At 39.7% G+C, this 12384-nt stretch overlaps 1 protein-coding gene across 1 annotated transcript in view; it reads left to right on the top strand.

Moving 5' to 3' along the window:
* The window catches only part of LOC122790297 (pulmonary surfactant-associated protein D-like), a 365056-nt gene extending 353131 nt beyond the window's left edge, over positions 1 to 11925 (top strand). The window contains exon 6 of the mRNA XM_044057799.1: positions 9169 to 11925. Coding sequence (XP_043913734.1) covers positions 9169 to 9548 — 380 coding nt within the window. The 3' untranslated portion in view covers positions 9549 to 11925. The remainder of the gene's footprint in view (positions 1 to 9168) is intronic.
* The last annotated feature ends 459 nt before the right edge of the window (positions 11926 to 12384 follow it).

Below are 12384 nucleotides of genomic sequence, written 5' to 3' on the forward strand. Positions count from 1 at the left end.
TTATATGGCATCATGCCAATTAAACAGCTTGCCCTTGGACTACATATAGGCATATGCTGTACAATTGATGTACGTATATGACATTGGTACAGTTGTATGACTGTGTGCATAGTACCAGTGTGTGGAATGTAATGAATTACCAATAAATGTGAAATGTTAAGGGGAATACACAACTAAGCACAGATCTGTGTGTGGATGTCACCAGACATATTCAACTGCAATAAATAATCGGTCAGCTAGTTGACAATTTCTCAAATGTCATCCCTTTGTCACCACAGACCATCAACCAAATTAAACATGCAAACATTACTCAGTTTTTATTCTAAGGAGGGACGCTCATCTGTACGCTCTCTACAGCTAACACAGAATCAATATGCCCTGACAACATCAATGCTTGCATATACAGTGACTCAAAACATGACCTACTAGTTACAGTTGGATACATACTTTTCCACAGCCTCCAGAGAGCCTATTTTCTCATAGAATGGTGTACATCAACATGCATACTTCTGACTGGGGGTGACCATTACCTGATGCATGGAGTTATAGACCCATCCTGACTCTCCTCATCTGTGAGGTAGACCAATGAGTTATCATAGACCTTCTCTTAAAGGACACAGGTAATATCCTGATTGTGCACCAAAGATATTTATGATTTGTTTAGGCTACATCATGTCTGTTACATCTGTTTGATGTCCTCAAGAAGGTCAACAAGAGCATGCATGATGACAACACTTTTATCCTGTATAACTTGACCAGGCCAATGCATTTGTTACAAAGGCACACTCAGGTATTACTGAGAAACTGTCACAAGTGCCCATAACCACCTACATCACCAAGTGGGTAGGCCACTGGATTGCATATATGACAGATAAATATGGTAAAGCATGTGAAGTGACCTCTATCCAGAGTGCATTGATCAGGTTCGTACATCAGTGCTCTGTGATAGGCCCTTTCCTGTCCATTATTTAAGTCTCAGTCAAAAAATAATGACTTGTACATCCTTTGTCCAATCTGTTTTGTAGAGGACTGTAAGTTGTAGACAGTCATTGACTCCAAGTGTGATATTGGTATAATACAAACAGTATCAACCCACACAAAGGATTGCTGCCACAGCCATGTAGACACAGTAGATGAACAAAAATCATGGGGGGGGGGGCAATAGTCCCATTATAAAACCAAATACACAAGCTAATTATAATATAAACAGCACACCCCATTGAGCAGACCAAGTGTCATGTGAGCTGTGTACTTAGGTAGATGATATATATGCGGAATGTCACCAGCATGTGCCCTCAATGGTGACTACTCCATTGCATGTAGCACAAGTCCAGAGTATGTGCTGGACATTCACATCAAAGGCCATTATAGTGCCATAGTTATCAGCCCTCGTCACACCATTAACTGAGTACAATGCATCTTTTTTCATTTAGTTCCCAACACATCTTCCAGGGATGTGTTACTTGAGTGCACTGCATTTGTCACAGTGATCTCTCACACATCTTATCGGCCATACCTAAGTATTCTTTTTGTTGCATAACCATTAGTGGTTGATGTTGCAAAACACCCTTCAAGGTGTTATACAAGATGCATGTGTGATATGTGTTCCTGTAATGCACACAGCAAATACATAGCTAAATGACAACATTGATGGCATGGGTTACATTCATGCAAGTGTGGATTGTGCCATATATATGCCATGCACATCTGTCCACTAGCCAGGATTGCTCATAATTTCAAATACAGGTGTAACATTGTCCCTCCTAACACCTCCAAAAAATGTTAATTTTTGAGGAAGGTGTGTTTGGTTCCCTCATAGATTGCTTAAAAATCATGACAGCTGTACAAGTGTGTTCTTGCAGAACCACAATCACATGTGCTATGTCAAAGACATGAATTAATGGTGGCATTATGCTGATATTGTCCATGATTGTATCTGCGTCAATCTACTGCTGTCTATGACCCTGTTACTATGTGTCCCACTTGGTTGAGACCTATGCTGACATTACATTCATATTCAGGCAACTCATTTTACACAGCTTTACAATATGCACATACCCTCTACTGTGTATACAGTCCTTGACAAATGTCCTCTCCATTGTTCATGTCAGGATGCTTATATCACAAAGAGTCTTCTCCATTGATATGCAACTTTGTGTGACAGTCACATAACATACAGTAACTGTGTGATGACATGGCTATACCCACACAGGAGGTGTACACAGCGGTATGCACTGTATCATGCAGATATGTGATTACTGTTCATGCTACAACTGTCTTGTCTTTGTGGTATACATACATTGACATGCTCTCATAGCATCATAGGATCGTAGGATCATAGGAGATTGCTAGGCTAATGGCTCTGGGGCTCTTACAAGCCTAGCAAAGAGTTTATCCACAAAAGAGAAACCTCAATCAGCACCTGTCACCCCTGTCATTGAGGGACACAGTTGGAGCCCCTGGGCTAGATTTATGGTTGCCCATCCACTCATCAAGGTTGTGCTTGAATAGGGTCAGTGACATATTTTGTTTGACGTGTATGGGGACTCTATTCCAGAGATGGGGTAGCATCTGGGAGACAAACATGTATCTCCAGCAGGTTTTGTTAATGTCACATATTAGATTTAAGCCTTTCAACTGGGTACTATGTGAGGAGTTAGACTTATGGATATGGAGCATCTCTAGTAGACCAGGGTCTGAGATTGGCTTGTAGGTGAGACGCAGATCACCTCTGGGCAATCTGTATGATACAGAGTAGAGTGATAGTGATTTGAGCTTGTCCACATAGGACAGGTGTTGGAGGCCATAGATTATCTTTGTGAGGTATTTCTATGGCCTTTCCAGTTGGTGCAGGTGTTTGGAAAGGTACATACCAGACAGGGCATTGTACTCAATTATTGGCCTAATGAGGGAGGAGTACAGAGAGGTAATAACCTCTTTTCTTTCTGGATGCAATTCCTTTACTTATGAGATGAACCAAGGAAAAGACTTTTCTGAACACTGCCACTACAGGATGGTCAAATGTGAGATTGTTGTCAACTTGTGTACCCAGGTCTCTCACCACAGGTTGTGTGCTTAGGGGGTTGCTACTAATGTGGTAATCAGTAGGGGCCATGTTTTTGCAGAATGGTATGATAATACATTTTTTGCATTTAACTTAAGGCCATGACTTTGGCACCAGTCATTTGTTGCTGTGAGACCCTCATGAAGTATGTTAACATCATTTGGGGAGTCACTGACAGCACCCAACTTACAGTCATCTGCAAACTTGGTTAGCCACAGGCCTTTTGTCTTTGCCTGAACCTCTGAGAAGTAGATGCCAAATAACAGGTATCCCAGGACAGATCTCTGGGGGATACCACTAGTGACAGGTCTGTGTTGGAGGTAGTGGCACTTATTTTGTCATTCTAGGTCCTATCAGTGAGCCTGATGGCCAACAACCTGATGAAATAAGGATTTACGCCAAGTTCTGTTAGCTTTTCAATGATGTCTGAGTTGGGGATTGTGTCAAAGGCTTTGGCCATGTCAAGGTAAGTTGTATGTACTGACTTTCTCTCATCCAGTGCCTTGGTGACAGTCTCAAAAAAGTCAACCAAGTTCAACAGTTAAGATCTGCCCTTGACGAATCCGAACTGGGTGGGGTTAAGTGCTTGGAGAGTGCCTATGTCCTTCTTTATGAGGTCCATAATATTATGCTCTATAGTCTTACAGATCAGACTTGTCAAGCTAATGGGGTGATAGTTTCCAGGGTCAGTAGTGGCACCACCTTTATGCAAAGGGATGACAGTGGCAGTTCTCCACTCTGCTGGAAGGAAGCTTGTACTTAGGCTATGGTTGAATAGGGTGCTCAGTTGTGAGGCTAGTTCTTGCTGGAGATGTTGCAAATACAACCTGGGATACTATCATGTCCCATACAAGCTGTGTTCTTTGCCTTGGATAGGGCCTTTAACACTTTATCTATGGAGATGTGAAGTGCAGGATACGTATTGGGGATGTTGAATGGGCCTTAGGGGGTCAGGGGGGGTTTGCACTGAACCTGTCTGCTAGCAGGCTGGCTAAGTCAACAGATCAGTGTAAGTTTATCGTTAAAAACTAATTTGGAACAAACCTGGGCTTTGCCATCAAGGTTTCTGACATAAGTGAAAAAGGCTTTATGGTTAGCCTTTGTTTCGAAGGCTAGTTTCAATTCATAATTTGGTTTGGAGGTTTTCATTAGTGATTTAATTTGCTTGTTGAGGCTAAGGGGGAGTTTTTCCATATGGGAATTTTTACCTTTTTACCCTTGAAGAACAGTTTCTTCCTTTTGTTGTAAAGCCTGTTGATAGAGGATGCCCACCACGTAGGTTTGTGTGTCCTTGAGGAACAGGTTTTAGTTCTATTGGGTATGGCTGAGTCCATGCAGTTGTACAGGTGCTTGTATACTGCATTGGCATACTATTCAGTATATTTGTCTGCATCCTCTGAGGGGGCGGTGGTGTGAAACTACTGATACCATCCCGTAGAAGGCGGTAGTCAGTTTCTGAGAAGTTTTTTTGCCATGTTATGGCTGGGGGGTTGGACGGGATAGACACTTCGAATGAGACAGACCAATGGTCTGATCTCATCAGGGAAGAACTTACTATGAGGATGGTGCAGCAGTCACCCATATTGGTGAAAAACAAGTCTAGAATGCTATCTCCCCTTGTGGGGGATGAGACAAGCTGGTCTAATGCATTAGAACTGATGAAGTCAAGGAATTGTTGGGTGAGTACATTAGAGCAGGAATAGTTCACTCAGTTTATGGTGGGGTAGTCGAAATCACCAAGGATCAAGGTGTCACGGGGTACCTTGATGGACTCAAGTAGGTACAGGTAGGAGGAGTTGGTGTCCTGAGTCATGGAGGGGGTCTATAGCTGACTATAACTTGGATGGGTGTCTTGCCAATTGTCAATTGCATCTGGAGAAGTTCTAATGCATCATGCTGGCAAACCAGTCTGGAGGTGTGCTTGTCTTTAATGAAAATAGAAACTCCACCACCATTAGTCTTCCTGACCTCATTTTGAGGTAGGAATGTGTGGAATGAGGTATAGCCTGGTAAGGCAGGGGTGCTTTCTGCAGCCTTGAACCAAGTTTCTGTGACTGTACAGATGTCAGCATTTTCCAGTGCTAGGAGAGCCACCAGTGAGTGCATTTTCAGGTCAAGGCTCCTAGCGGTAAGCAGCATGACCTTCTATTTGCTTTTTGACAGATCTTTTGTGATGGAAGTTTTGCCTGTGGGACATTGTCTAAAAAGGCACAATGGGGGAGGCAAGAGCCTTGGACGGAATCCTGATTCCCAGAGGTAACAAGTAGAGGCTAACTCTGGCAAAGCATCGGGGCCTGTCAACCATGTCATCCCGGGCAGACAGATACTGGATATCCTTGGAATGATACCAGAAACTAAGCCAATTGTTGAAGTCAATTTTTTTTTGTTGGTATTGTGGTATCTTTCTTGGTGAAGGTAGGATACTGTTTAGGGCTAGGGACATGCCTGTCTGGGACACATACTCTGACAGCTCAATCATGTCTCTCTTTATATAGTCCAGGGAGGTAAGTCTCAGGTCATTTACACCAACATGAACATTGACAGAGTCATACTTGTACCTGTTGTGGAGAGACTTAAGTGCGTGCATGATGTAGCAGATTCTGGCACCTGACAGACAACTGACCGTGAACTTCTCCTCATTGAACCTGGTGTTGGGGACATCAGTGTGTCTCACAATTGATTTGTCAATGACTAGTACGTTTGGTTTAATGTTGCACTTTATGGGCTGTATGACTTTATTGTTATGCCTTATGGGCTGTGTTTGTGAGACACTGGTGTGTTGTCTGCTGTGTGTGATGTGTTTGGTGCTGTGTGTGGAATGTCTGTGAATGTGTTTTGGAGGCCTCTGCTGTTTAGGTAAGTTTTGATTGAGGACCTCTGTATATGTGGGTGTGTGCTGCGCTTGACTATGTGATGTGGATGGTGTGGTGTTTGTGCTGGTAATCTCCTCTTTGTCAGGGGTACTGACTGAGGTGCGAGAGAGCATGGATTCCATTTTACTGATATAGATGCATTTTTCGCAAGTAGAATTATGTGCTTTGAGAAGAGTGTTGTCGGTGAACATGAGGCAGTTGCTACACTGTCTCGTTAAACTCATGTCGACCAGGCTGGGAGGAGAAACTGATGGGAATTGTCCAGACATAGTGTTCTGAAACTTGGATGGACCTGGGGAGAGAGGTTTTTGATAAGGGTTTGTCCACAACAATGTAGAGCACAAAAACCTTTACAATGTAAAATAATTGGCCTGAAGCCCAAGTGCTAAAACCAAAACTAAGAGGGATAGTAATAAATACAGCAGAATAAAACCAATTTAACACTTAAGAGTAAGGATGAAGAATACAATAAGTAAATGAAAAGGTCTAATTTTTTTTTGGGGGGGGGGTTTGTGGAAAGGGAAGGATAATTCAAGATTAAGAAGCTACGAAACTAAGTGGGTTGGCCTTCCCAAATACTCTGTCAGTACACAGTAGAATGAGCTGATGGAACTGGGAGGAGTGTCCAAACTCAAAGAAGCAAGGGGGTAGTCATAATCAAATGCTTAGTACAGTAAGCAAATGAGATGCACTGCGAGGAGTGTCCAAAATCAAATTAACAGCAGGGGTGGGCAATTCCAAAGTCACCAAATTTAAGAACATAGCAACACTAGGGTGGGAGGGTGGCAAAAATAAAATGCTGACATGGAGAAAAGCAATCTCAAACAAATCAATAAATGCAACACAGTATTTTTAATTAAAACAAAATGCAGACACGGAGAAAAGCAATCTCAAGCAAATCAATAAATGTAGCACGGTTTTGTTAAGTAAAACAAACTGCAGATACAGAGAAAAGCAATCTCAAGCAAATCAATAAATCCAGCACAGTTTTGTTGACTATCACTGATAACAGATTAAGTGCCAAAACATATACTTATAGGTTTTCTGTATCAAAATGGCTATTGATTCAGTCACAGTTAGGCCACAAGGAGCAGCTACGATACTGATACTGTCTCAGAATTGTAACTCCTTATACAGTAGTATTAATGAAAACTTAAGAGCCTCAGGGAATCAGTAACACAAACAGCTGTGCTCACACCTTGGCTAGGTTGGTTTTAAGAGAATGTAGACCAATCCCGCTATGAAACCAGCTAACAGAATATAGACAGTGGCCAGAAATATCAAGCAAATCAATAAATGCAGTACAGTTTTGTTAACTAAAACAATCTGCTATACATTACAATGTTTCACCTGTCCTCTTTCCCTCTGTTCATTCCTACAATTCATCTGTGTGTCCCTTTTCAATACACACACTTCCCCTAAATAATTACTTATAATGCAGTCTATGTACCCTTGCTGATCAGTTGCAAAACATTTATTCAGTATGTCTGAAACAGGTTTCCACACTACTTTGCACTGTATAAACTTTCATGTAATGTTTTGGAACTATATACATTGCTTTACTAAAAACCCTGGTAGTTTTCTGCACAATCCTGCAGACCTAGTTTGCCCATGGGTAAACAGGTGCACATATCTGCAAGTGATCATGTTTCTTTAAACAGTTTCCTGGCTAGTTACACAGTTTCTGACCACAAAACCATGCTTGCTTACATTTGATTGTGATGTGCAGCTTGCATATGCAATGGCTACCACTGTTTATTATGCAAACACATAAACACCATGTAGGCTTTGGGTTAAGCCTACACAGAGTTTATTGAATTCATCAGGCATAGTTTTTTTTTTTAATTTAAAAGAGTGGTAAGACTCTGGAAAAAGTTGTGTGAAGAAAATGTTGGCCAATTTTCTTTGTTGAAAATGGAAAACATGTTATAAAGGAATTTTGTATTATGGTTTCTAAATATATGTACTGAAACAAACACAAAATCAGAAACATGACATTGTCATATATGACAGCAGCAGGATTTCAATGTGCTAGGGCATGCTGTTAGGCTATGGTTAATTATAGCATGCAGGCAGACACTGTGCAGAGGCAATACAAGTGTGACCTATGCCAAATATGAGTTATGCCAAAGACAAAAAAAAAAAACTATGTTGCTTCCAAAATCAAGTGAGAGGTGAACATCTTGTAGGTAGGTGATTCACTTAATTGTATTTTGATGTAAAATACTGGGGAGTGGTTAAGACTTTTAGTGTTAGTCATAAAGTGTTAGGCTAAGGGTTGAGGAAGGAGTCTTTGGGATAAGATTTAGGTTGGAATTTTAGGGATAGGGAAAATTTTATGATTATGGCTAAGGTTGGATTTTTAAGGTTAAGGAAGGGTTCTTGGGAATATATATATGTGTACAGAGTTATAGGGTTAGTGAGAGGGTTTGAGATCAGAGTTAGGAATGGAGGTTTAGGACTTTAGAGAAGGATTTAAGGACAGGGTTAGGAAATGAGCCCTAGGGTTAAGGACAATATTTAAGATTAAGGTTAGGACAGAGCCTTAGGGTTAAGGACAAGATTTAAGATTAAGGTTAGGACAGAGCCTTAGGGTTAGGGGCAAGGTTTCCAGATCAGGGTTAGAGACAGAGACAGAGACAGAGATAGAGATAGAGATAGAGGTTTAGGGTTAGGGAGGCAGGGAATATTTATGGCTAAGGGTTGGTTTTAGGATTAAGAGGAAGTTTTGTGGTTAGAATGAGATTTTTAGCATTAGAGTTGAATGGAATTTTCGGGTGAGAGTAAATACAGTGAAATGGTATCAGCAGCTTATAGTTTGAAAGTGTTAGTCACATTCCCTTTCCAGGAAGTTAGATATGTAAATGAGTTATTCCTGAATGTTATAAGTAAATATTGCCACATTACGGTGTGTAACCATATGTGAAGGAAATAGTATGAGAAGCCTGAAGCAATCAGCAAAACCAGATGGTAATAGGTCAAAAGGTGATCGACATGAACTACAGTGATAGAGATGTCTTGTTTTGTAGGTTCAGAAAGGTGGATGGCTATAATACTAGAGAGTTGTTGATTGGTAGGCTAAGACAAGCATTTAAAACTTCCATCAATGCTTTTAAATGCAAAAGAAGAATTATGGGCAGCTATCTCAGTCTGTTAGCAAACAATAATTGCTTAACGTAAGTGCCTTTTCATATAACAGGTTTCTTTATTATTTTCTTCTTTTTTCTTCAGCCTTGCAGCTACTTGGTATCAAGAAGACTACTTCTGGAAAATATATTTACAGTGATGGGACAAATTTGCCCTTTTCTGATGCCGAGGCATACTGTACAAATGCTAACAGTGCACTTATTAATCCAAAGACACAAGAAGAGAATAGAGCTGCACAACAATTTGCTAAGAAATATGATTCACTAGCCTATCTTGGAGTTAATGATAGAATGAAAGAAGGTACATTTGTGTATCAGGATGGACAGAGATTGACATACACAAATTGGGGAAGTGGTGAACCTAATAATTACAATAATAATGAAGACTGTGTGACGGTATCCACAGATGGAGAGTGGAATGATGTACCATGTTCTTTACCATATGTGGTGGTGTGTGAGTTTTGAAACAGTACAGCACACTGAAGTGTTTTGAAGTTACCTTCCTTTTTTTTGTCTTGGTGGTTTAGTAAGCATATTCCAGAACTGATGATATTTCTAGCTCATCTTTAGCTACAGAATATAAATAAAAAGAACAATGTGTTAAAGCTAAAAGCAGAACAAAATGGTTAAAAACAGTCATCAAACACTTTAACATATTTGCTACAACTCACAAACATTTTGGTTCTAGTTTATTGAATGCTAAATTTTGAAAAAAGTACACATTTCATTAAGGCGTCAAAACTAATCAACATCTAGTTACATGAATCAAGCTCCCCTAAACTATACACAATTTTTTATCTATCAGTTAGAAGTGAATGGCAATTAACAGCTCAAAGAAACCTACAAGAAAATTTGAATTGCCTTACAGTTCTCTACTTCCTGGTTTACTGAATGTAAGATTTAGATATAAAGTACAGTTGTGTCTCCATTTACCATAATTGTAGATTTTCAATTAGATCAATGCTACAGTACTAATTATTGGGTCTTCCTGCCATGACTATCAGTGTCTTTTTTACCACCCCCCCAGCTGGTGGGCATCCACTGCAGACCAATATCTGGAAGTTGTGATATAAAAAGGGTGTCATCCAGCACTATTTTCTGGTATATCTTGTCCACACTGAGATGTTCAATTGTCCTTAGGTGGAGCACAACTTTCTGAAATTTCCTAACTATTATGCAGGGACCCAGCCCTAAGGGAAAGGAATGGAAGGAGGTGAGAATGATGAATGTGATGATGGATCACATCCCAGTCTGAGGTATAAAGAGCAAGAGAGTGGAAGGAAGGATGGTGGGAAAGGGTACTTAATCACTGATCTCGTTAAAAAAAGACAATGGGAATGGAAATCTTTGTAGAGAATCTGCTTTCCACAAAGAAAAGGCAATTATTAATGTCTGTATACATGAATAAGTATTATTCACAAGGAAAAGAGAAAAATGTGACAGATGAGGTAGTTATCTGAGGCTTCTGAAATCTCTAGCAATTCGAGTCGACAGGCAGAATGATGATGTTAAGAATGCATTGCGGAGTATCGGACTACAAGGCAAGGAAGAACCAATGATGGCACTGTCAGGTGCCCTTTCTATAGCCTGTTGTTCAGACATCAGTCTGCAACAGATGTCTGCCAGCTGTAGATTGATGAAAAGACTCTGGTATTCAGGCTGTCTGCAAGCTTCTGAAGAGCAGAAAGACCCACAAATTACTGCTACAACATTGACTACAATGGACTTATACTGTTAATAAGGAACACACACAGCTGTGCAATGTGTTACCAGTGATTTCTCTACTTCTTATGTAGTATTTTGTCGGGTGCAACACAGTGACATAGTCACAACAGACACATATGTTCCCTAAAAGTTACACTTCGTGGAATCAGCCCTCATTTGTTTTACTATGCAATGGTCTCATATTTAACAGCAGTTTAGCCATTCATTTTTTTTATGTCATCATTTAGTTGTTTCTCTTGCTGTGAGGCTCCCATACAGCTGATCAAGTTGAAATTGTTCGAGTTTCAGTTGCCTGAAGCAAATGATGTCAAGGACCATAATGTTAATCACTGTTTTCCTTAGGGATTCATTGCCAGTGTGATTTCTAAGTGTGGACTGACAATGATCCATTTCTTTTGGGAGATTTCTCCCTTCATTTACATGGTGCAGCCATGGAGTTGGTATATATACACAGTATTGGAGGTTTGGGGGATATCCCCCTGCAAAAAATGTTTGAAGATAACTTTGCTCCCTTCTATGTTACATGCATTATTTTTGACATTTTTAATGTTTGTGGTTTTACAGTGCAATGATCCATAGTAAAGCCATAGAAATGGATGCTTTTATCAAAGGCAGGATACGGGACTTTGTCCATTGTCTAACTACAAAGGATGGGTCATGTGTTCAGTCTTTCATGTCAAGGGCACTGCTTTGCATTATTAAACTAATAAAACCCAAATATAGGAGCTACAATTCTGCAGAATATGTTGGTAATTTGTTAAACGCTGGTGTCGTGTGGAAGTATGGAGTAAAAAATGGTAGTTTTCAAATGCAAAATACTAATGAAAACCGGTAGTAATACAATCAGTGCATAAATCTAGCAATGTGGTGCAAGGGATTTGATCCAAAATGCAAAATGCCAAGTCCCACATTTTATGATAGTCAGATAATTCATATTTTTGAGAAAAACCTGAATTTCATTTTTATTAAAATGGAAAAAATATACCCTATTCATGATGTATAGTGGACAAACCAAAATATCATAGTATGTAGTTGAGTGCTTTCACAGTGTTCTGGTTAACTTATGCATTACAATATTATATAATAAAAGTAGTCTCCGCAATGGTTTATATAGTTATTCATTCTGTTTTGTATTATTTTATTTTCATTTAAAGTCTAACTGAGTAGATGCCATTTACTGTTGAGGTTTTAGGAGATTACATTCCATTTTAGTCTGTCAACCCAGCACACGTAAAGGAAATACAAAACATGGGACTTAAAAAAATTATTAAGGCATAAGAAAATATATGTACGAGTTATATGCCTCAGGTGTGATTAAAAATAAGTACAGAATCACAAAAGTGAACACTTTTAAATAAATAAATTAATAATCTTATTAACCTTAGAAGGAAGCATCAGTCCAGATTATTGAGAACAAGTGAGAGCAAGGCTGTGAAGCTACAAAGATGTATATATATATATATATATATATATATATATATATATGTGTGTGTGTGTGTGTGTGTGTATATATATATATATATGTGTGTGTGTGTGTGTGTGTGTGTGTGTGTGTGTGTGTGTGTGTGTGTGTGTG

Source organism: Protopterus annectens, chromosome 16.part0 (genome assembly GCF_019279795.1).
Source record: "Protopterus annectens isolate FY-2018-M chromosome 16.part0, PAN1.0, whole genome shotgun sequence".
Lineage (NCBI taxonomy): Eukaryota > Metazoa > Chordata > Ceratodontiformes > Protopteridae > Protopterus > Protopterus annectens.